A 26130-nucleotide genomic window follows, 5' to 3' on the forward strand; every position below is an offset into this window, starting at 1 on the left:
ATGGTATACTGGAGAAAAGGAAGTGAGGTAAGTAGGCCTTTAGTTATAGGTTTATCCTGCTGGTTTTAGGCTGTTTATTTTTGGTAGTGAGGTGTCAGAGGATAAAATTGCCTTGGTTTTATCTTTTCTGTAATTTTGGGAATACTCTAGAGACTTCAAGTTTGAATTGTGCAGAAACAAACAGTGGAAAATTCTTTCATTGTAACTGTTTTTTTTTTTTTTTTTAAGAGACAGGGTTGGCCGGGCGCACTGGCTCACGCCTGTAATCCTAGCACTCTGGGAGGTCGAGGTGGGCGGATTGTTTGAGCTCAGGAGTTCAAGACCAGCCTGAGCAAGAGCGAGACCCCATCTCTACTAAAAATAGAAAGAAATTATCTGGACAACTAAAAATATATATAGAAAAAATTAGCTGGGTGTGGTGGCGCATGCCTGTAGTCCCAGCAACTCAGGAGGATGAGGCAGAAGGATTGCCTAAGCCCAGGAGTTTGAGGTTGCTGTGAGCTAGGCTGATGCCACGCCACTCTAGTCCGGGCAACAGAGCAAGACTCTGTCTCAAAAAACAAAACAAAACAAAGCAACAACAAAAACAAAAAAAGAGATAGGGTCTTGCTCTGTTGCCCAGGCTGGAGTGCAGTGGCATTATCATAGCTCACTGCAATCTCAAACTCCTGGGCTCAAGTGATCCTCCCACCTCAGCCTCCCAAGTAGCTGGGACTATAGGCACATACCACCATGCCCAGCTAATTTAAAAAAATTTTTTTGTAGAGCCAGGGCCTTGATATGTTGCCCAGGCTGGTCTCAAGCTCCCAGCTTCATGGGATCTTCCCACCTCTGCCTTCCAGAGTGCTGGCATTACAGGCATGAGCCACCACACCTGGCTATATCCAACTATTTTTAATCAGAAGCCCTAATGACACACTGTTAAGCTGTGAGTGGAGGGGAAAAATGCTATGGTCTTATGAGTAGGTCTCAGTTTTTTGGTGAGCTGTACTCCTGAACTGTGGTTTGATAAGGAAGACATTTGGTTTTTAAGTGTGGTTCCTAGCACAGAGCTCCTAAATCTGCTGGATTTTCCTGTGTGATAATGGTGATAGGATTTACATTTGTTGTAAAGAAGTGACTCCAAAGTTCAGGGTGGGAATTCATGACCAGAAAAATAGCCTGCCTTGAACTTTTGGCCATACCCCTAACTTCACTGGAGGGAAAAGGGACTAGAGATTGAGCTAATCACCAATACCCAATGATTTAATCAATCGTATCTACTTAATGAGACTTCCATATAAGCCCATAAATATCAGGGTTTAGAGAACTTTCAGGTTGGTGATTGTATTGAGGTGCTAGGAAGTTCTCCACTCCCACTTCTCATACTTTGACCTATGCACCTTTTCTATTTGGCTGTTCTTGAGTTAAATTCTTTGTACTAAAATGGCAATATTAAGTTACAGGCTCTCCTGTGTTCTGAGAGATGTTCTAATGAATTATTAAACTATAAGGGGTACTGTGTGAACCCCCCCAATTCTATTTAGCTCAATAGAAGTATGTATAGGCTGGGCACCCCATTTTGTGGCTGGTATCCAGCATGGGGGCAGTCTTGTGGGACTGAGCCCTTAATCTGTGGATTCTGACACTAATTCCTGGTATTTACTATTAGAATTGAATTGAATTTTAGGACATGTAGTTGGTGTCAGAGAGTTGGAGAAGTAGTTTCGGAAAAGATACAACATATTTGGTTTTGGGAAGTGAAAAGCTTTTGCCTTCACATGTGCTTCTCAGTCACACCTCCATGTCTGTTAGGCTCTGGTAAAATGCTAGTTAGGCCTTGTTGAAATAGATTCTTGTTAGGACAGGCCTTCTTAAGAACAGCAGAATATTCTGGGCTATTACAAAATAGTTACATTTTCTGTCTGTCTCTCTAATTTGGGGGATAAAACTTTGCCCTATGGTTTCAATACTTTGATGGATCTAAGAAGAGTTATTCATTTTAAGTTTGCTTTTACTTCCATGGATGGGAATGACAGCTTCTAAGTTCCTTGTCAGATCAGGCATTGGAAGTCTCTGACTTCATTTTTCATGATGTTTGACTGCTGACAGCTTTAAAACCTCATTACTGCTTTCCACCCTTGTGTCCCACATCCAGATGTGGAAGGAGAAAATGCCAGGTCACCCTCATTTGGTACTGGCAAGACATCTAATTCACATAAGCTCCTGCCTGTGTGTTTAAACTCTCACACCAGCCCATTCCCTCACCTCAATAAAATTCCCCAGCGATGCTCCTTTTCTTGCTTTCATAGGCATTTCACGACTGCTTGAGTACTTGCCCTGCCCTCTCTGAGATCTCAAGGATGTGAGTAATAAACCTTTACATGAGTATAGGGATTTTGTAGAGGTCTAAGTTGCTATGCTTTATCATGCCTGTTTTTTAACTTCTCAATAATTCTAGAACCATGAAGTGTGACAAAGAGAAAAAGAGAAAACGGAACTTGTGATAAATTTTACACAAATTAAAATTAATACTCTGCAAAGGAATATATTAATTCAACCAGCCCAATGTGCATACTTCTAATGGCCTGGAGTCTTTCAGGACAACATGGCCAGTAGCTTCTTATTACACTTTGGCTTTCCACAGACTCTTCTTGGTCTCTGATGTTTTTTGATGGGATTAGAAGAATATCTTACATTTCTTATAGGTGTATTCATTTACTAAAACCTCATCCAGATTTGACCCCATGTATCATGAAATGACACAGAGCTATGTGGTATGTAATAAGGTGGGAAATGAAAGAGGTTTTTCTCACAAGGAATTGATGGTCTTAAAATTTATTTCATTTGTATAGTCTCCCTCTCATTTCTCTAAGGTGGTTTTGAGTCTGCCTTTAGAGAACAATGAGGCTTCAAGTGATCACAGTTAAATATAGAAGTAATTTCTATGTGTTTATGGTAGTGTTACATTTCTCAGGAAGTGATTGTGGAGATAGTTCTGACAAGCAAGTCATACACTAAATGTTTCTAGATCACAGAATTGTACGTGAACTTCTTATGAATTGAGTATAGATCCTTAGTACTGCCAGTCTCACCCATCTTCCTGTACACATGGGATATTTTAGGACTCAGTCTCCTTTGAGGATGTGGCTGTGAACTTTACCCAGGAGGAGTGGACTTTGCTAGATTCTTCACAGAAAACACTCTACAGAGATGTAATGTGCGAAACCTTCAATAACCTGGCCTGTATAGGTAAGGATAACAACATTTCTCTGCTTAGTTAAGTAGAACATGTTGCTTACTCATCAACTGTGTTCCAAGATTTGAAATTTGGAAGGGGAATAGTTTGGTGAATAATCCATACTAGGTCACAGTTAACCGTGGACCTAGAATGTTATAATTTTCTATATTTTCTAATGAGTTTTCTGGGTCTGCATTTTAGGGAAAAAATGGAATGACCAGGACATTGAAGATGACCACAAAAAGCAGGGGAGAAATCTAAGGTGAGTTGTATTCACGAGAGTACTTATGTGGCCCATGAGAGAATCTTAGTATTGCATGAAATTATAAAAATAAGCAAATAGGCTGGGCACTATGGCTCATGCCTGTAATCCCAAGACTTTGGGGGGTCAAGGTTGGAGGACCCTTTGAGGCTTGGAGTTTGAGACCAGCATCGGTAACATAGCAAGACCGTGTCTCTTCAAAGGAAAAAAAAATTAGCTAGGTGTGGTGGTGGGAGGCTGAAGTGGGAGGATCAGTTTGGCCTAGGAGTTGGAGATTGCAGTGATTGGGTGACTGCACTCTGGCCTGGACAACTGGGCAAGACCCTGTCTCTTACCACCCCCCCCCAAAAAAACCAACAAGCAAAATAATAAGCACAGTTCAAATTTATTCATTCTTAGAAAATTTTCTCCAAATGTTTTGTGAAAAATGTTTAGGATGTAAAAAAATAAATCACTTAGAAGTAGTACTGTAATTCTAATAATAAATATAAAATTGTTAGTAAAAAAGCCGCTAATAATGTGCCACTCATTTTTTACAGAGGTCATGTGGTTGAGAGACTCTGTAAAAGTAAAGAAGGTAATCAATATGGAAAAAGCACTACCCAGATTCCAAATCTTACTATGAACAAGGAAACTTCTACTGAAGTAAAGCCATGTGAATGCAGCATGTGTGGGAAGCTCTTCATGCATCATTCATTGCTTAATGAGCACATGAAATCTCACACTGGAAAGAAAACAAATGAATATCAGGAACAGGAACATGGAGAAAAGCCATATAAATGTAAAGAATGTGGGAAAACCTTCACTCGTTACCACAGCATTCGAATTCATGAAAGAATTCACACTGGAGAGAAACCCTATGAATGTAAGGAATGTGGAAAAGCATTCAGATTTCTCTTTTCATTTCGAAGCCATGAAAGAATTCATACTGGAGAAACACCCTATGAATGTAAAGAATGTGGGAAAGCTTTCAAGTTTCTCAGTTCCTTACGAGACCATGAAAGAAATCACACTGGAGACAAACCCTACAAATGTAAACAATGTGGAAAAGCATTTAATCATATCCAGCCTTTTCAAAGACATGAAAGAACTCACACTGGAGAGAAACCTTATGAATGTAAGCAATGTGGTAAAGCTTTCAGCTGTCCTATGTACTTACGAAGTCACGAAAGAACTCATAGTGGAGAGAAACCCTATGAATGTAAAGAATGTGGGAAAGCCTTCTTCTTTCACTCAAACCATCGAAGACACATGATAACGCATACCAGAGTTCATCCTTATAAACTTAAGGAATGTGGGAAAGTCTTCAAGTCTGATAATTCCTATGCAGTGCAAGAAAGAACTCATCTTGGAGACAAACCCTATGAATGTAAACAATGTGGTAAAACCTTCATTTGTTCAAGTTACTTTCAAATACATGAAAGAACTCATACTGGAGAGAAAACTTATGAATGTAAACAGTGTGGTAAAGCCTTCCTTTATTCCAATCACTTTCGCATGCATGAAAGAACTCATGCTGGAGAGAAACCCTATGAATGTAAACAATGTGGTAAATCCTTCATCTTTTTCAGTCACCTTCAAAGGCATGAAAGAACTCACACTGGAGAGAAACCCTTTGAATGTAAGGAATGTGGTAAATACTTCACTTGTGCAAGTTCTGTTCAAGTACACAAAAGAATTCACACTGGAGAGAAACCGTATGAATGTAAGGAATGTGGTAAAGCCTTCAGTTTTTCCAGATCCCTTCAAGTTCACAAAAGATCTCACACTAGAGAGAAACCCTATCAATGTAAGGAATGTGGTAAAGCCTTCAGTTATTCAAGGTCTTTTCAGTTACATGAAAGCACTCATAATAGAGAGAAACTCTAAGAATGTAAACAATGTTGTTAGGTTGTCAGTTGTTCTAGTTCCTATTAAATGTATGAGAGAACTCACACCAGAGAGAAATTGTATGAATGTAAACAATGCGATTAAGGCTTCAGTTGTCCTAATTCACTTGAAAGACGTGACTCACACTGCAGTGAAGTCTTTCTAAAATGTGGGAAAACCTTCCATTCTGCTAGGCTTGTAAATATATGAAAGGACTCTGGAGAGAAACCCTATGAATGTTAAGGAATGTGGGAAAGCCTTCATTTCACACAATCTTTTGAGGACACATGAGAATGTATGCTGGAGACAACCTCCATAAATTTAAACAATGTGGGTAATTCTTTATTCTTCCCAGTTCATTGTGAAACCGTGAAACCACTCATACTGGAGAGCAACTTCTTGAGTGTAATTGATATGGAAAGTCTTTCAATGATGTGTATAATACGCCTTTCTTCCACCTAGGGAGCCTTCTTAGGAAGAATTGAAGGACTGGGGAAGAAGGACTTGGGCCCTAACAGGCCTTTCTTAGAACCTAGTCTGTAGTTAGGAAACAACTTCTAGCATGGTACCTGCTCTCAGCTCACACACATGACTAGATTAAAGTGATAGGGCTCCCAGAATCTGTCTGTGTTTAAACCAGTTGTTCTGTTCAGATCTGTGGGAATGCTGTGTTTCTGAAACAAAATTGCATCCCATAGTTTTCCCCAAGTGGGATCTGCATGGAGACTTCTTAATTTATGGGCATCAACAAGGCCATTTCCAGCTCCCATTTTCCCATTTCAAGCTTACACTGTGTATGCTTACTGGGAAACATGTCTAAAAATTCACTCTTGCCTCACACTGGAACCTTTCTCTGTGGCAAACTCAAGGTGGTTCTGAGGTGAGAGGGCTGAAGAAGCAATGGCTGAACACATGCCACAGGACACATGCCCCTTGACCATGCAATATCCACTGTCCCATAATCACTAGCTCTGCACCAACCACCACAGAATAGTCTCAAAACCACTAATGGTGTCTCAAAGACACACCTTGCCATGTCTTAGCTATAGAACATACTCAAAGTTCTTACTTGCCCTAACCTGCCTGCCCCAAACTTTCTGGCTCATTCTACTCAGATATTCCGCGGTGTGTGCACTGACTGTGCTTTAGCCTCCATCACCTCAATGCATGCTGAATGTGTACTGCTTGAGGGCTAGTTTTATATCCTCCCCACCAAGACTACCATCTACTTCTTTTGGGAACAGTACCCACCCTGCAGAGCTCCAGCCCTGTGGTTCATGGGAAATGCTAGTGTCAGTTTTGCTTCACAGGCCAAGAGGTGACTCTTCACATCACCCCTATCAGGAAAGGTAAATTCCCAATCAGCTGGCTTCTGGAGCCACTGATGATTTCTCCCTTTTGTGAATTGAATAGGGGCAGTAGGTGTTGGGCCCTTCCCTTGTCAGAGGCAGTGCCCCCTGTTTCTTGCAGAACAAATCAGAGTGTCCTGGAAGGGAAGTGGCACTATGAAGGGAAAGAGGTCACTGTCTCCCCTTATGACAACTTCATTCTTTCTCTGGGCCTCGAAAGTGATCTTTCTCTCACTGGAGACCTATAGTCTGAGCTCACTAGGTCTACACCCTCCCCCAACAGCAGGTATGGGTCAAGTGGCAGCATGCAAGGCCTCTGTGAATACAGTAGGGCCCCTTGAGGCTAATTGGAGCAAGGTTTGCCAGCAGATGTGGCCTCTGGAGGTGATGGCTACCAATAAGTGGCAATGGAAGGCATGTCTGATGAGCCATGCGATATACACCCTTGCTGCTCTAACTGAGGTCTCAGTGGAAAAGCAGACTGACAAAGGATCAAGTCATGTGCGATATATTTCTGGAAACATTTAGAGCAGTTTGAGGGGCTGGGACATTATTACTCAACCCATTGCAGGTCCACCTTTTTGTATTCTTGGGCTCTTTTGTACTCTTATAGAGGTAAGATTTTTGTGCTCTGCTCTGGAAGTGTGAAATCCCTTTACCATCAGAATGGGCTCAAGGAGCCACATTTGTGATTGGTTTGGGAGCCAAGGAGTATCCCTCTGTCACATGGGATGGGGGTGAGAACAATGCAGTCTTTGAAGATCCGGTGTATTTTGGTCTATGATGAGGATTGTGTAAAACCCATTTATGTGTGTGTCTGTCTGAGTCCTGATACTCAGTAAATACCAGTCTCTTCTATATAACATGTTCTCTGATTGGTTTAGTGAACAAAGATGTGCTAATATCTCTGTCTCTTGATACTAACATTCTAGGACACAAGAAAACAAGCAAAAATATACAATGTATCTTTCCTAAAGAGCCAGAGAAGCCCAGAGATGAGATCAGAACAGCCAGGGTCTATGTGTCTCTGGGATCATCTTTTGGTGTCTGGGCTGTTAAATCTGTGGGATTGTGAGTTTATGTGCCTGTGCCTGAGTTTGCTCATCTGTGAGTATAGTGACAAAATGTTTGTGATTTTTGTTTGTCTATGGGATTCTGTATATATGTATTAATCTGGAATGCTTTTGTTGTCTGATTTTCCTGGGAATAGCTTTCTTAACACTTTGAGAGGGACGGGTGAGAGCACATATCCTTGTTTTGTTTTTTATCTTAGATATTAAAAATCTGTTTTTCCACCATCAAGAATGATGATGTAGGTTTTTCATATATGGCTTATAGCAGTTTGAGGAAGTTCTATTTCAAGTTTATTGTGTTTTTTTTTTTTTTTTGTGAATGTGTGTTGGATTTTGTCAAATGCTTTTTTTTTGCATCAGTTAAGATGATTGCTATTTTTCCCATTGTTTTGCTAATGTGTGTTATCACATTATTCGATTTCCATATCTTGAACCGTCTTTTTGTTCCAGGAGTAAATCTCACTTTGTTATGTTGCATAATGCTTTCATTATGTTGCTCAATATGGCTTGCTGTTACTTATTTGAATATTTTTGTGTCAATATTTGTAAGGGATATGAATGCCATTTACTTTGCTCTCTCATGCATTTCACACCTGCTTTGAAGGATTTCCCTGCTCTCCCTGTGACCTCAATTATGTGAGTAATAACCCTTTTCATACTCTCTCAGTGTGTGTGCCACATACCCATCCGTGTCAGCATCAGAACCACAGCTTTTCAGGTGACCATACCAGCTGGCACCTTAGCAGGATATCTAGATGGTGATCACCACCCTCTGGGTCTGTGTTTTGTTTTGAGTCATTAACCTCCCCTGCTGCCTGATGGCTGGCATGCACGTTGAGCTGCTGCTTGCTGGTCTGTGCTGTACAGGCCTGCCAAGTCTCAGTTCTTAATTTAGACGACCAAAGTAGGCACTTGCCAGAAGTCCTTGGTATCGAGGAGCAGGAATGTGGAGTTTGGGTCCTCCTTAAAGTGGTCCTGGGTCAGGCATTTTCACCTGGACACCTACCTGTGTTTTAGAATGAAGCTGCAACTGATGCTGGGCATTGGCCTTGACCTATAGGTCTAGGCTAGGGGTTGGTGGTGAGATTATATCCTGTGTATGTTGGGTGGTCATTTCTAAAAGAGCAGTTATTTGAAAAAGAGAAAGAGGAGAGTGGGTGGGAGGCTGCCATTAGTTGGCATCCTGAAGTTCACACTTACCAGGACACTTAAGTACCTCGCTGCTGATGCTGCTGCTGCCCTTGCCTCTGACTCAACAAAGACCCTGATCATAGCTTATCAGAGACAACACCCATGGCTCCCCTGTGGTTCAGCAAAGGTGTTCAAACCTGAACCAAGCCTGGTGTTCTTAAACTGTGAAGCTTCTGTTGCCATACAGGAGGCCTCTGCTATGCTTTGGATGTGGTCTGTCTCCACCAAAACTGCTACTGAAATTTGATCCCCAATGTGTTGGTTTTAGGCCTAGTGGGAGATGTGTGTGTCATGGGGGCAGATCCCTCATGAAAGCCTGTTCTGTTCTCAGAGTAGGAAGTGAATTCTTGCTCTGGTAACACATGATTAGTTCTCTCAGGGATGGATTGGTTCCCACAAGTGGGTTATGAAGCAGAGGTTCCTCCTCTTGTTTGGTCCCTCTTTGCATGTGCCTGCTGAGACCCTCCACCCTCTTTTGATGCAGCACCAAAGTCCTCACCAGAAAGCAACAAAAAGCTGTTGCCCTGCTTCTTGTACAGCCTGCACAACTGTGAGCCAAATAAACCTCTTTTCTTCTTAAACTACCCAGTCTCAGGTATTCCTTTGTAGCCACACTAAAGGGATTCAAGCAGCCCATAACCCTGATAATATTCTTTTGAGAATCTCTGGAGGAAAAAAATAATAAATATTACATTATGGAGAACCTTATTCTCCCTGAAGTTTTATCAGTAATGGAAAAAAAAAAAAAAAAAGGAGAATGAGAGGGAGGGAAGACACAAATTTGAAGCAAAGGTTCATAATTTGAACCAATTGGAAATTGAATACTAAAAGTACTTGACAAAATTGGACACCCTGTCTTCATAAAAAGCACTTAACTTGGAATAGAAACTTCGTGAACATAATAAGGCAAGGGTGCCCACTCTTACCACTTATAGTCAACCTACCTGCAAGTTGTAGCCAGAGAAATTAAACAAGAAAAAAAAAGAGGCATCCATATTGGACAGGAAAAAATAAAATTATGGTTTTGCAGATGATCAAATTCCTATGTAGAAATCCCTACTGATTCTCTTTGGCAAAAAAAAAACAAAAAAAAAAACAAAAAAAAAAAACTACGATAGGGAAGGTGGCTCTCACCTGCAATCCTAGCACATTGGGAGGTGGAAGCAGGAGGATCCCTTGAGGTCAGGAGTTCGAGACCAGCCTGAGCAAGGGCAAGACCCCATCTCTACTAAAAAGTAGAAAAATTAGCCAGGTGCAGTGGCATGCACCTGTAATACCAGCTACTTGGGAGACAGGCAGGAGGATCGCTTTGCTTGAGCCTAGGAGTTTGAGGTGGCTGTGAGCTTGGCTGACACCACTGCACTCTAGACGAGGCAACAGACTGTTTAATTCCTTTGACTGTTACAACCAGGTCATATGTTAATAAAAAGTGTTTTAAAGTCACATCCTAGGTGCCAGGCATTCCTCAGTATTTCTGTGTAGAATAACGTGGATAATACCCACAACAAGCTCATGAGATGACAGATAGTTACCCTTCATATTCCCATTTTAGAGATGAGACACTGAGGCCCACAAAGCTTAAGTCATTTGCTCCAGGCTACAGAGCCTTCTAAGTGACAGCCTGTGTTGCTTCCCCTTACTTTTATTGTTTTTTTTTTTTTTTAAGAGATGTGGTCTCACTGTTGCTCAGGCTGGAGTACAGTGGCATCATCTAGCTTACTGAAGCCTCGAACTCCTGGGTTCAAGTGATCCTCCTGCCTTGGCCTCCCAAAGAAATGGGATTACAGGCATAAGCCACCATGCTCAGCCATTTTTATTTTTTGTTTTGAATCTCATCGGGTGAGCCATCTCACCTGAAAAAGATTTTGACATTTGCTACAACATGGATGAACATAGTGGACATTATACTGAGTCACAAAAAGACTAATACTCTATGATTCCATTTATATGAGGTCCCCAGGGTCATCAGATTAATAGAGCCAGAAAGTAGAATTGTGGGTGTCTGACTGGAGGAGGGGGATGGGAAGTTAGTGTTCAATACAAACAGAATTTCAGTTTGGGAGGATGAGAAAGTAATTGAAATGGACGGCGGTGATGGTTGCACAACAGTGTGAGTGCACTGAATGCTACTGAACTGTACTCTTTTTTTTTTTGAGACAGAGTCTCACTCTGTTGCCCAGGCTAGAGTGAGTGCCGTGGCGTCAGCCTAGCTCACAGCAACCTCAAACTCCTGGGCTCAAGCAACCCTTCTGCCTCAGCCTCCCAAGTAGCTGGGACTACAGGCATGTGCCACCATGCCCGGCTAATTTTTTTTTTTTTTTTTGAGACAGAGTCTCACTCTGTTGCCCAGGCTAGAGTGAGTGCCGTGGCGTCAGCCTAGCTCACAGCAACCTCAAACTCCTGGGCTCAAGCAATCCTTCTGCCTCAGCCTCCCGAGTAGCTGGGACTACAGGCATGCGCCACCATGCCCGGCTCATTTTTTCTATATATATTTTTAGTTGTCCATATAATTTCTTTCTATTTTTAGTAGAGACGGGGTCTCGCTCTTGCTCAGGCTAGTCTCGAACTCCTGACCTCCAGCGATCCACCCGCCTCGGCCTCCCAGAGTGCTAGGATTACAGGCGTGAGCCACCACGCCCGGCCCCGGCTAATTTTTTGATATATATTTTTAGTTGTTCAGCTAATTTCTTTCTGTTTTTAGTAGAGATGGGGGTCTTACTCTTGCTCAGGCTGGTCTCGAACTCCTGATCTCTAACGATCCACCTGCCTCGGCCTCCCAGAGTGTTAGGATTACAGGCGTGAGCCACCGCACCCAGCCGGAACTGTACTCTTAAAAGTGGTTAAGATAGTAAATTTATTTGGTATGTATTTTACCACAATTACAAACTTAAAATATACAGAAAAGTACAGACGATAATCTTGAAAACATCTCTGTATCCACCACATGAAGCAAATGTTAACATTCTGTCATAATTGCTTCAAATATACATTTTACTTTTAATGAAAAGAAGCAGTAGAGATAAAATTGAAGGCCCCACCACTTGTAATTTCAATTTTAAAAATCCCAAATGGTTTTTTGAATCCTGACCCGTCCCCCAATTGGAGAGAACCAGTGTTGCTAGTTTTTTTTTTTTTTTTAATCTGCTAAAGCTTGGTAACTTAAGTTGAAAAATATACCATAATTTGGCTGAGTTTATTTTATATATATATATTTTTAAAAGAATGAGGTCTTGCTATGTTGCCCAGCCTGGAGTGCAGCTATTCACAGGCTCGATCATAGCCCACTGATGCCTCGAACTCCTGGGCTCAATCAATCCTTCTGCTTCAGCTTCCTGAGTACTTGGGACTACAGGCATGAGCCACATTGCTCAGCTATGTGGCTGAGTTTAGAAGTATTATCAGAATGTTTAAGACAACATAAGTTGCCCCCTTACTTATATGTTTACATTTTAGATTTGTATTATAACTGCTAGAGACCTCAGAAGGGTTTTATGGTGGAAACATTTAAAAAACATTAAAGAATTAAATATATCACATTTATAAATGCCATGTATAATGTTTACATGATTTCAGCTCACTAAATTTGTAGATGATCACAAATAGGTATCCAGTGCCTTGCCTTCTTAGAAAGTCACGATCCCGGGCGAGGTGTAGAGGCTCATGCCTGTAATCTCAGCACTTTGGGAGACTGAGGCAGGAGGATCGCTTGAGGGCAGGAGCTCGAGACCAGCCTGGGCAACATAGCAAGACCAACTTCTTTCCTTCGTTCCTTTCTTCCTTCCCTTTCCTTTCTTCTTTTCTTTCTTCCTCCTTTCCTTTCTTCTTTTTTGAGACAGAGTCTTGCTCTGTTGCCTGGGCTAGAGTGCCGGGACGTCAGCCTAGCTCACAGCAACCTCAAACTCTTGGGCTCAAGCAATTCTTCTCTCTCAGCCTCCCAAGTAGCTGGGACTACAGGCAGTGCCACCAATCCTGGCTAATTTTTTTCTATTTTTAGTAGATATGGGGTCTTGCTCTTGCTCAGGCTGGTTGGCGCTACAGTCCCTGGTACTGGGGAGGCTAGGGCAAGAGGATCATTTGAGCCCACGAGTTTGAGGCTGCAGTGAGCTATGATGACACTACTGCACTCCAGCCTGGTCAGCAGAGCAAGACCCTGTCTCAAAACAAAAACTGAGGATCCACTTTTCCATATGTATAAGAAACATAATCTCCGTAATTGTATCTAGAGGCTTAAGGGAAACTGTGTTTTTAAACCTAATTTGAATTGACTACACATTTACAAAGGAACCACAAAGATGGAGTTTTCTAGGCCTCAAAGCTTTGAAAACCCAAGTTAATCGTGAATTTGATTTGAGGAACCAAAAACAGCTTTGTGCCTGGAGCAGAGTGAGCAATGGGGAATGACGGTGGGGATGAAGACAGAGAGGTGAGGAGGGGGTGGGTGGCACAGATCTGTGGGGCTTTGGAGACTGCGGGGAAGGGGGCTTTTACCCCCGGTGAGGTGGGAGCCATGGAGGGTTCTGAGCAGAGGAGGGACTGATCTGACCTAGGCTTTGCATAATGTTCACCAGCTGTTGGGCTGTGGGTCATGGGCCCCTAGGTGGGTGGGTTAGGTGGGCACAGCTGGGCCATGGTGGCCCCCCCTTTATAAAAGGAGGGGATGTTTTGGGAAGGGAAGCTCTGGGGATACCGCGCTGGTCCGGCGCCTGAGCATCCTTTTCAGACACTTTGACCTGTCCACTGCTGCCCCCGTGTGGCCACAGCCTGGTCTGCGGCACCTTCCTACAGATCCCGTTTACTTTTTAATGAACAAATATTAATGAATGTTCCCTCCAGGCCGCTAAGTGCTGGGCTTGTGCAGGGCGCGAGGATCCTGGGATGGATCTGGCCAGAGACTGCCCCAGGGAAAATCCCAGGGACAGGATGAGCGAGGTACGCTGGGATTAAGATGTTTGGCGGATGAGCAGCCGGCTTCCCGGGAAAACTGCAAACCGAGTCTGCTCCGGAGGGATTCTCAGAGGAGGGATCTTTGGGGAGCGCCTCCAAGGACCGGTAGGAATAGTTCAGGGAGACACAATGAGAAAAGGCATCCTAAGCAAAGGCAACGACATATGCAAAGCAAAGTCAACACTGAAATCCATACCCGACCCCACCCCCTTAACTGCTCCTCCCAACCTGGCTCATGGGGTCACCATTCAAGTCCCATACCCAGTACTCATCCTAAGCTACTGTCTTTTTCTCACTCTCTCCATCCTGATGGCCACCTCTCAGGTCTAGACACACTCTGGGTGTCTGTCCCGGTGTCCTCCCCAGTGTCCCAAACTTCAATTCCTAGTCCCTGACTCTGGTCCCAAGGGGACCTTTCCCCGTTTCTCCCCTGCTCACACATCTCCATGGCTCCCCAGTGCTCTCGAGGGCAAGTCGAAGCTCTTCAGCCTGGCATCTGAAACCGTGAAAGACCCCGCCTTGCCTGTTCCACTGTCTCCTTAGCATGAAGAAATACAAAAAATACATTAATATTACTGATGAGAACTGCACTTACCCTGTTTATTGAGGGCCTACGTGGTGCTGGGCCATGTGTCTTGCAGTTTAAAGGCAGCTTCACAACCCCCTTATTTACACTTTACAGAAGGGACTTCTGAGGTTCAGAGAGCTCAAGGGCATTGTCCAACTTCCCCAGCCTGGGTGTGAACTCAGTTCCTTCCAACTTCAGAGCTCAGGCTTAATCCTAACACTCTGTTCCCTCCATGACAAACCTCTGGTGTGATGGCTGTAAATTCCTTGCTGTTCGTGTCTTTTGCTCTGCTGTAACAATACAATAGACTGAATGGCTTAAACAACAGACATTTATTTCTCACAATTCTAGGTGCTAGGAAGTCCAAGGTCAAAGTGTCAGCAAATTCTGTTCCTGGTGAGTGCTACCTTCTCGCTGTGTCCTCACATGGCAGAAAGAGAGGGGGAGAGCAGGCTCTTTGGTATCTCTTCTTACAAGGGCACTAATCCCATCAAGAGTGCCCCAGCCGCTTGGCCTCACCTAACCCTAATTATCTCTCAAAGGCCCCATCTCCAAATACCATCACATTGGGGATTAGGGATTCAACATATGGGGTTTTTTTGGGCAGGGGAGGGATAAAAACATTCAGTCTCTTCGAATAGTGGAGTTTAATTCTTCTCCCCTTGCATGTGAGTCAGACTTTAGTGATTCACTTTTCAACAAAACTTCTTTTTTAATTTTGAGATCATTGTAGATACACGTGTAATTGTAGGAAATAATACATCCATTTCCTTCCAGTACTAACATCATGTCCCAAGCAGGAAATTGATATAATCCACTGATCTCAGATGTCACCAGATATGTACTCATGTGTATGTGTGTGTATGTTATATCTATGTAGTTTTATCACACCAGTAGTTTCTTGTGACACCTACCACAGTGAAGATATATAATGATTCCATTATAATGGAATTGTTCATTCTTTTGCATGTAGATATCCAGTTTTCCCAACATTATTTGTTGAAGAGACTGTCTTTTCCCCATTGAATGATCTTGGTAGTGTTGTAGAAAATCACTTGATCATATATTCAAGCATTTATTTCTCAGCTCTCTATTTTATTTCCTTGTTTTCTATGTCTGTCCTTATGTCAGTACCATACTGTTCTCATTACTGTAGTTTTGTAGTAAGTTTTGAAATTAGTTAAGTGTGAGCCCTCCAACTTTGTTCCTATTTAAGATTATTTTGGGCTGGGCACCTTGGCTCACGCCTGTAATCCTGGAACTCTGGGAAGCAGAAGCAGGAGGATCACCTGTGGTCGGGAGTACAAGACCAGCCTGAACAAGAGCGAGACCCTGTCTTTACTGAAAATAGGAAAAATCAGCAGGGCATGGTGGCACATGCCTGTAGTCCCAGCTACTCGGGAGGCTGAGGCAGGAGGATCACTTGAGCCCAGGAGTCTGAGGTTGCTGTGAACTAGGCTGACGCCACTGCACTCTAGCCCAGGTGACAGAGCAAGACTCTGTCAAAACAAAACAAAAAGATTGTTTTGGTATCTTGGTCCCTTGAGATTTTATGTGAATTTCGGGATGGGTTTTTCTTTTTATGTGAATTTCAGGATGGGTTTTTCTGTTTCTGCAAAAAAAAAAAAAAAAAAGCCATTAGAACATTGATAGGAATTGCCTTGAATCTGTACATTGCTTTGGGTTGTATTGTCATCTTAATTGTAAGTCTTACAATCCATGCACATGGGATGTTGTTTTAATTTAGGATCTTTAAGATGGAAAGCACTCCCTTGGTGACTAGGAGAGACACAAGATGGAAATAAAGATTTTTTTATGACATACAGATCCTGGAGGGCACACATCCCTGGAATCCACATACACGGAGGTCATAGGGGACAGGCAGGGAGAGAGAGATGGATGTGTGGGCAAAAGCCTTTATTGGGGTCCAGCAGGCATTATCCAAACAGGTTTCCCTCAAAGAGTTCTAGTTGTGGGTTTGAAGCAAGCAGGCACAAGTTCCAAAAGGTTACAGTGAGACTGAGAGGTGGTCACTGTGGTATAACTGGATTGTCCATGCGGGGTGTAGGGGACAGTGGGGCGAGTCAAGTACTCTGTATGTAGCTGTCCCATTGGGAGGTGGTCACCAGGAGGGGATTGTGTACGGCAGATACCGGGATTGACTACATCGTGGAAGGAGGAGGAGGCGGAGAACTTGAAACTGTGTCAAGGAAGACTAAACCCTGCTTCTGGTACGAGAAAAGTAAACATATTTAAAATGGATGTTGAGTCAACATAAATTTATAAGAATTCAGTACAACTACACTTCTCAGAATCAGTGAAATCCAATCAAGTTTCACAGGATTTATCATGTTATTAACAACATAAGAAAACTTAAATCGTGTAAATAAAACCAAAGTGAACAGTGTTACCTGTACTTCTGTCAACGGTATGTTCCTATGTCTCTATGTAAAAGTCCTCCAGGGCCGGGCATGGTGGCTCACGCCTGTAATCCTAGCACTCTGGGAGGCTGAGGCGGGAGGATCACTTGAGGTCATGAGTTCGAGATCAGCCTGAGGAAAAGTGAGACCCCCATCTCTACTAAAAAATAGAAAGAAATTAGAAATTAGCTGGACAACTGAAAATATATAGAAAAAATCAGCTGGGCATGGTGGTGCATGCCTGTAGTCCCAGCTACTCTGGAGGCTGAGGCAAGAGGATCCCTTGAGCCCAGGAGTTTGAGGTTGCTGTGAGCTAGGCTGACGCCACGGCACTCTAGCCCAGACGACAGAGCAAGACTCTGTCTCCAAATAAATAAATAATAGTCCTCCAGAAAACTGCTTTGAGCCATTTTCCAGAAAGGGAACATGGCGGGGGTGGGGGTTCCCTCTTGTGGTGACAGCATTAACACCCACACACCCTGTCTGCACTGTGGATTTCACAGAGCTGTGCTGAGACCTTCAGTATTTACAGCCAGTGATGTCTAGTTTAGAACATTCTGGCTAGACGTGGTGGCTCATGCCTGTAATCCTAGCACTCTGGGAGGTCGAGGCAGGAAGATCACTTAAGCTCAGGAGTTTGAGACCAGCCTGAGCAAGAGCAAGACCCCACCTCTATAATAAGATAGAAAAATTAGCCGGGCATGGTGGTGCTCACTTGTAGTCCCAGCTACTCGGGAGGCTGAGGCAAGAGGATCCCTTGAGCCCAGGAGTTTGAGGTTGTAGTGAGCTATAATGGCGGCATGGCACTCTAGCCAGAGAGACAAAGTGAAACTGTGTCAAAACAAAAAAAAAAAAAAAAGAATATTCTGTCTGTGCTCTCAATGAGCAGATGGGGTGACAGGTTAAGGAGAATAGAAGCAAAGGAAACCGATGTGGTCTTCACTCAGGATATCACAATCTATCCTGGGAGACAATTTCAAATGAATAATTTAAATGGAGAGATATAAGAGAGCCGCAGGTGGATTCAGCGTGGAGACAGCCAGACTGCACACAGGGAAAGATAGTTATACAAGCCTTAGAATGTAGCTAAGCAAGGAGTGGTGGGTCAATAGTGTTGGTGTGGACTCGAGAGAGTTTCAAATGGGAAAACTGAACATGTACATCCCCAGGCAGAGAGTGCCTAGTGACAGCCATGAACTGTGACAGTCCTGGAGCCACTGAAGCACAGAAAAGGGGGGAGCATTCACATTTGATTAGTTGTTTTACATAACAATTCGTTAACCTGAAAATAATAGTTTACTGGTGTTTGGAAAAACTCAGACCACATTTTCCTCTGCTCTCATGCCACCACAGCAGTGAACACCAAAGACTTCTGTGTCCCCAAAATATGTGGGATTTTTCTCCCCACCAGCAAGCAAGCAATCTGGCAGCAGACACCAGCTGAGTGTCCTCCAATTCAGTTTCGACATTACCTAGAGACAGCATCAGATCCCACAGGTTGAGGGCTCAGTCCTGAAGACTACCTCCCTTCGGATACCAGGCACAAGTCCAGGCTCTGGAACTTCTTACTGAGTCACTTCAAGTTGGGGTTCCCACAATCCTCTCTTTGGGTTTGGTTGATTTTCTAGAGTGGCTCACAGAATTCAGGGAAACACATTTACTTATTGATTATACAGGATATTTTTAAGAGTCAAATAAACAGCCAGATGAAGAGATACACAGGATGAGGTCTGGAAGGGTCCAAAACACAGGAGCTCCTGTCACCATGGAGTTGGGTTATGCTACTCTCCCGGGATGATTTTTTATTTGCCTTCCTGTAACAAGCCTCCATGTGTTCAGTTCTCTGGAAGTTCTCCGAACGTGTCCTCTGGACCTTTTATGGAGGCTTTATTGGATAGGCATGACCTGAAGCATGGACAACCATGTTGCAATGTGATTGGACAAAAATGATATGATCTAAACCCAACAAGGCCAGGAGTGGTGGCTCACCCCTGTAATCCTAACACTCTGGAAGGCCAAGCTGGGAGGATCGCTTGAGCTCAGGAGTTTGAGTTGAGTAGGAGTGAGACATCGTTTCTACTAAAAATAGAAAAGTCATGGCATGAGTCTGTAGTCCCAGCTACTCAGGAGGCTGAGGCAGGAGGATCGCTTGAGCCCAGGAGTCTGAGGTTGCAGTGAGCTATGATGACACCACTGCACTCTACTCAGGGCAACAGAGCAAGACTCTGTCTCAAAAAAAAAAAAAAAAAATATATATATATATAAATAAAATTAAACTCAACAAGGCCTGTCTGTGCAGATTCTTCATTGCCTCTCTGTGCAGCTTCCTCCAGGGTGTGGGCAGGACTCTAATCTGATTGTGTGTCATAAGATCCTCATTCCAGAGAGGCAAGTGAAAGAAGGGTAGGAGGCTGGAGAGAGAGGTTCTGTTTACTGTAGCAAGGGCTGTGGGAGTTATGAAGTACAAACTGTGGATGAAAACCAATACAGACATGCACACACACACACATCTCATGAGATCACAGCTGGCATCTTTGTTTTCTCAGAGGAATAATTATTTGCCAGTTGTTACATCCATATGAAGTATTTTAGAATCTTCCTCTTCTACTTTATACATAAACGTAGGAGGAAAGCAGGGGCCCTGCTGGTGTCTCGTTCTATCACTGGGATTGCGGGTCTTTGTCCCATTTAACTGATCAGTGTTGGTAAGAAGCGGGTGAACACCCTGCAGTGGGCAGCAGAGCCTGAGGCCAGTAGCTTCAAGCTCAGGCCAGTCTGGAACCTGCAAAAGGAGGGACATGGGGCTCCCCTCAGGCTTCCCAGGCAGCCTGCCCCCCACTGCAGGTGCCCTCCAGCTGCTCAGGACAGACACAGCAGCAGTGCTGATTCTGGGAAGCCCCAGAGCACTGGACAGCAGGGGACCCACGTGCAGATGTGGTTGGGGGCTTCTGTGTTTCTGAGGTTGTATCTCTTGTTCCTGGGGCCATTTTCTGGACAGTGTTTTGGTTGTGGCATGCATAGGGTCACTGGAGTCAATACTATAATTTCTATATATGAATTAAGTCTGTGAAGGTCAGGTTCAGAGAAAGACTTGTCTGGGTTGTCTCCTGGAGAAAGGGTTTATGAATTAGAAAGTTTATTTAGGTCAGAAGCTTAAACTGACTCCAGGTGAGGGTTTCCTGCTGGTGAAAATGGAGGTTTTGAAGGAAGGAAAGTTTCCACACTGTGAGCAGGGGACAGGAGGGCATATTGAGCCTCCAGGGTTAAATTCTTAGGTATCTCTGCCTTATCACCAGGGAATGATCCACCCTGGAGCTCCATTTCAGCAATGAGAATCTGGCTCCTACGCTTGGGAATACGTTTAATCTTTTCAATGTGAAGTTTCCTTGTGAATTGTTCAAATGTTTGCTTTTTCTTCCCTGTTGATTTTTTTAATAGCATTTTGCTGCCATATAACTCTAGTTTATTCCTATGCATTTAATAATTTTATTTCCTTGTTGGTGTTTTTATTTTCTTGCCTGAAAATGAGTAGCTTGAGGGACAAGGCACGATAAAGCATTGGTGATGCTGCCAAAAGCGTCATTCCAAAATCTGACCCGTGGAGGTCATCAGCTCCTCCCTCCTGTTCCACCGTGGGCAGGCCTGGCCTGGGCGCTCCTCCTGCCCTGTGGCTAGGGGATGGCTCCACTGGACACTGAGTCTGGAATTCCGTGGGCACACACGTTTGACCCCGTGTCCAGGAGGAAGACGCAGCAAGGGCACACTGGGTGCAGAAAGACGCCAGTGTCTGCTCTGCGAAGCCCGAAACACTTTCTGCTTAAATGCAAATATCCTCCCCAGCATAGACAGTTACAGGCGCAGGGAGGGAGCCGGGCCTGCCGAGGGATATGGCCAAGAACCTGTCAATCTAGCGGCCACTCAGCCACTTATAGCATCGCATCTCCTGTCACTCAGGCTTCAGGGGCGGGGCCTGAAAAAACCATCCAATCAGGGGAGGCGGGGCGGGGCCGCGCGCACTGTCCAATCGGGAGCTCCGCAGGGGGGAGGGGGCAACGTTCAACAACTCCGCGGGGTCTTCCTTTCTTGCGTCCGCAGAGCTCGGGGTTCCGTCTCCGCTTCGCTGAGAGGCCTCGGTGCTCCACCACAGCCTCCGCCGCGCTGTGGCCTGCACAGGCCGCGGGAGCCGTAGAGAGGACGCCAGGTCACCCCGGAAGCCAGGAAATGGTGAGTGCGCGGGGCCGGGCATCCCCAGGCGGGGAGGAGGGGCTGGTTGGAACCGGCCGGAACCGGCTATGGCGGGACCCGGGCCTCTCCGCGGTCCGCTCCGGAGTCTGCGGACCCGAGTCACCGCTGGCGCAGCTCGCCCCTCGGTCCCTGCGGCCCTCTGAGGGTGGGGCTGGGCCGGCAGCCGGGCCCCCGAGCGTCCTGTTCGGTTCCTGCGCGGCTGCCTCGGCCCCGGCGCCCTGTCCGGGCAGCTCCGCCCACAGCCTCGAGTGTCCCCAGATTGTGCGGTGACTGCGGGAGGGTCATCGGGGAGAGTCCCACTCGGTGTGTGGGGGTCTTGCGTGGGAGAGGCTGCGGTCTGTGGGCTCCCCAGTCCCTCCTTTCTTCCTGGGGGGCTGGTTTCCTTTTGAGTCTTCTAAATGGATCGGAAACAGGGTCTCAAAGCCACGACTCTGTCCCCAAGCCTAGTGTTTTCTAGGGCTGGGAATAAATCCCTAAATTTCTGGTTCCCTCCCGTCATTCCCAGACGGGGACTTCCCTTCTCCAATTCACGACAACATTATCAACTATTTGTGTTTTTCCATATTTCAGACAGACACATTATTTTAAATGTTTATCGTTTTTTTCACAGAGCAATAGATGGCTCTTTTGAAAACATTTGTTTTCTGTTTGTGAATGTTGAATCTGAGAGGAAAAGGGATAACAACTACCTGAAAATCTGTAAAAACATCTTTGTGCTTCTCCTCCTTTTATTTTTCCTAAGTACTGATGCCTTGTCAGAATGTCTTTGGGTAGTGGATATTCTTTGGAAACTACATAGGGTCATGTGTCCTCAGCCAACATGACCCTTTAAAGGTCATGGGTTTCAGAACTGCCTGGGCCTGACCCAAGATGCCTACAGCTGCTAAGTCTTTTGGAGGGTCTGGCTCACTCCTCCTAGAGGACAACTTGAGCCGTCACCTTGAGGTTTGGGGGAGGGGGTCCTGGGGGGGCGCGGGGAGCAACTGGATGTCCCCGAGCTGGAAGGAGCCTCCTGGTGTACCCTTCATCTAAATAGCCCTCCCGTGGGACACACAGCTTTTCTTCCCTAGCCCAGTTTCAATTCCCTTCAATATCAGTTCGTATACTGGTATTGAGGGGATAAGACAGAAATTTCTGCCCTCTGGATCCTTCTAGATTAAAGAAGGGAGAAAAACTGTCCCAAAAGGACAAGAAAAACCCACTTCTTTGAAGTGGTGCAAGAACCGGAAAAGTAAAATGCACTTTGGCAGGCAGTGGGGCACAGCAATGTTGCTTCGGAGGGTGGTCAGTGAGCCAGGGTGGTGGTGGTGGGGGCGTGTGTGCAATATGATAGGTAGGTCAGCACTGCCCCACCCTAGACTTACCAGCTTGAAAAGATTTGTTTACTTGTTTTATCCTGTTCTTCATTAAATGTAAAGTACTTTATCAGTAGAGCTTGAATGATAAGATGATTACAAAGATGCAAAAAAGAGGTGGATTTGAGGAGAAAACATTAAATATCTTGTCTTATATTTATTCCATTTGTTAAAAATTCTTATTTTCTTCCGCAGACGTGTGGTAGGTTTCTCAGGTCTTTTTCTTTTGGGTGATTGCAAATGAGTTCCAGGGTTTAGCCTTGAGAATGCTGCTCTTTTTTTGTTTGTTTGTTTGTTTGGAGATGGTCTTGCTCTGTTGCCCGGGCTAGAGTGAGTGCTGTGGCATCAGCCTAGCTCACAGCAACCTCCAACTGCTGGGCTCAAGCGATCCTCCTGCCTCAACCTCCTGAGTAGCTGGGACTACAGGCATGTACCTCTATGCCCAGCTAATTTTTTCTATTTTTTAGTAGAGACGGGGTCTCGATATTGCTCAGGCTGGTCTGGAACTCCTCACCTGAAGTGATCCTCCACCTCTGGCCTCCCACAGTGCTAGGATTACAGGCATGAGCCACCTCACCTGGCTGAGAATGCTATTCTAAATAAGAATCTCAGAGAAATACGGAAAATTACTCTTCATTATGGCTGCAGAGAAGTGAATACATTTCCACAAGAAAGTGTTGTAGATAAATTGGTGAGAGATTCACTAAAACACCAGTTTTCCTTTGCAGGGTGGAGAATTTGTGATAGTGGATAATTCTGTTCTGTATCCTGTTATCTGGACATTTGAGATTAATCCTCAATCCTATCACATGGAACCTAGAAATATCCAAAAATAATTTTTTAGTAAATAATCTGTCATGGAAATAATAATTAAATTACATCTTTATCATCTGAAAGGAATAGATACTTGAGCTTTTTCTGTTGAGCTGTAGAATATAAATGCCTTACAATTTTCTTTCCTCCCCCTTACATAAACAGTGAATTTCAGTGGTTTTGTTGGATTCTTCAAACACTGGGTATTTTCTTTTTTAAAAGTAAAGCAGCCTTGACTGGGGAGCAAAGGGCTGAGGCTATTGACTCCAAGCTAAGGCCAATTTTGAGCCTGCAAAGGGAGGTCATTGCAAGCTCGGTTGTGTCTTCCTGGGGAGACTCCCCTGCAGGTATTCCAGCTGCTCACAGTGACCTTGGGAGGATCCCTTTATACTAAGAGAAGCTCAGAGCTCTGGAAAGCTGGGGACCCATAGGCAGATATCCTTCCTGAAGTTATACTTGTCCTGGGGCTGTTTCTAGATGTTGTCTACTGAAATAAATCTGGATTTAGGTAAGAAGTGACTTTATTTCAAAGGAGTATTGCAGTGGGGAAAGCACCCAGTATATTTCAAGCAGAAATAGCCTCTTTTTTTCCATAGAGAAGAGCAAACAATATTAGTAATAAAATAGGAGGGGAGAGGATGGTGGAAGATGGCAAAATCAAATGCTAGATCAGAGACTGTTTTACCCTGAGTTCAGCCTGGCTTAGGCTGAGGATAAGTTAAAGTTCAGAGGCCTGGAAGCAGAGAAACTTAACCAAAGTTTGGCTCACAAGTATTTTGTTTTGACTGATGAGTGAAGATATAACTGTTAGCTAATCACTCATGAGGCAAAGAATGGGGATTTGGAGAGTCTGTGTCTGGCCTTGTCAAATATACAAAGGGGACATCTAAGTTGTAGTGGGAAGGGTGTTTCTTTGCGGTAGCCTGCTTCTCTAGAACACTAAGGATGGTTTTGGTGGGGGTTTCTTTAATCATAGCTGTTTACCAGGATTACAGAGCTTGGGTAAAATTCAACATTGTCAGCAGTTTGCTTTTCCATCCACAGAGTTGCTTTAGTCAGAGTGTAATTTGTGCAAAATGAGAATGTCTGTAAGGGTCAAACTTACAAAAAGACACCTTTGAGTTCTGCCTCTTGGAGAAAATATATGAATTTAAGAGTTTATTTGTTTCTGTGGTATAATAAAAAATATATTTGGTGATTGTCTGCAGTTCCTTGAGCAGAGATCCTGTAACCCTTGGAATTTCCTGAGGGATAGGAAGAGTGTCTTTTGTTATTCCTAACAAAGCCCCTTCAGACCATACTTGAGTTTAGGCTAATGAACTGGGTTCTCTATTCTGTTCCATTGATCTGTGTGTCTGCTTGTATACCAGACTCACGGGGGGACTCCTGGATAGCTTCAGAATGGGTATTAGAGACCAGAAAGACCAAACCCATGATTGAAAGGTTGTCGCTTTCAGCGCCAGCCCCCAACCTCAGGAAAGGGAGGAAGACTGAAGTCTGTGTTCCGTAAAAACTGGTGAATAAAAACACTCAGTGAGCTTCCAGGTTGGTGAGAACAGTGATGTGCTGGGAGAGTGGTGCACCCTGAGAGGGGGAGCTTTGCCCATCCGCCCCTCTTTCCTTGCTGTATACATCTCTTGCATTGGCCGTTCCTGGGTTATATCTTTTGTGATATACTAATAAACTTAAGTACAGCGTTTTGCTGAGTTCTAGTTCTAGCGAATTATTGAAGCTAAGGAGGGGGCAGTGGGAGCCCATGATTTATAGGCAATTGTTTAGAAGTATGAGTTGTCCTCGGGGCTTGTGACTGGCATGTGAACTGGGACAGTGTTGTGGGACTGAGCCCTGAACTTGTGGGTTCTGTGCCAACTCCGGGTGGTGTCAGAAATGAACAGCTGGACATCCAGCTGGTGTTGGAAAATTGGTTGGTGTCACAAAAAAGACACTGGAGGTCAGAACCTTAAACTGACTCCAGATAAACATTTGGCTGCTGGTGAGAATTGAGACCCTGTTGGAGGGAGTGACTCCACACCGTGAGAAGGGGAGAGTAAGGTGTGTGGAGCTCCCAGAATTGAATTTCCCAGCTGTTCAGGTTTCCCTCCATCAACATGCAGATGTGAGTTAACTGAGGGCTGCATCTTCACAGGAGTGGTCCCCAGGCTTGGTAATGTGTTTAACCTGAATGTGGGTTTCCTTGTGGACTGTGGGTGAAACAGACTTCTAGGGAAGAGATCCCAGAGAGAAGAGTATAGCATGGCTTGTAGGCCAACGGGAGGGGGATAGCTGTCTGGGATGTGCACACTCAACCAGCAGGTGGGGAGCCAGAGAGGGATCTGTGGGTGGAAGCCTTTACTGGGACCCCTTGGGGAGTTCTAATTGGTGAGTGTAGAGTAAGCAGGTGGGAGTTTCGTGGCATCATGGTGTGGCTGAGAGGTGATGGCTACAGTCTGTCTGTGCAGTGCAGTCCATGTGGGGTGCAGGGGACAGTGGGGCCATTCTAGTAAGTTGTAGTTGTCCCATAGGGAAGTGGTCACCAGGAGGCGGTTGCATAAGGCAGATATCTGGATTGACTACATTGGGGAACTGGTAGGAGGTGGAGAGAACTTGAAATTGTGTCAAGGGTGACTGAGCCCTGCTTCTGGTATGAGAAAGTTCAACCCATGTTCAAAATGAATGCTTAAGTAACATAAAATTATATAAGAATTTGCTACAACAGGCAACTCTACACTTAATGATTATCATATATGGAGATGATGGGTACAAGATTGATTATTCTCTTATAGATAACCGCTTGTCGCTGTCTCTTGTGTGGAGCTGTCCA

The 26130-nt window shown here is 44.4% G+C and overlaps 2 protein-coding genes across 3 annotated transcripts in view; both read left to right on the plus strand.

Annotated features, from left to right (window-relative positions):
* ZNF490 (zinc finger protein 490) lies at positions 1-21085 on the plus strand. Its single transcript, XM_069489095.1, has 5 exons — positions 1-27; positions 3105-3231; positions 3422-3482; positions 4022-5283; positions 20637-21085. The coding sequence occupies exons 1-5, from the start codon at positions 1-3 to the stop codon at positions 21083-21085; spliced, it is 1926 nt and encodes a 641-aa protein (XP_069345196.1).
* Positions 20970-26130, plus strand: part of LOC138400293 (zinc finger protein 564) — a 25126-nt gene continuing 19965 nt past the window's right edge. For both annotated transcript variants that reach the window (XM_069495342.1, XM_069495350.1), the window contains exon 1: positions 20970-21120. In XM_069495342.1, coding sequence (XP_069351443.1) covers positions 21118-21120 — 3 coding nt within the window. In that variant the 5' untranslated portion in view covers positions 20970-21117. The remainder of the gene's footprint in view (positions 21121-26130) is intronic.

Source organism: Eulemur rufifrons, chromosome 2 (genome assembly GCF_041146395.1).
Source record: "Eulemur rufifrons isolate Redbay chromosome 2, OSU_ERuf_1, whole genome shotgun sequence".
NCBI classification, from domain to species: domain Eukaryota; kingdom Metazoa; phylum Chordata; class Mammalia; order Primates; family Lemuridae; genus Eulemur; species Eulemur rufifrons.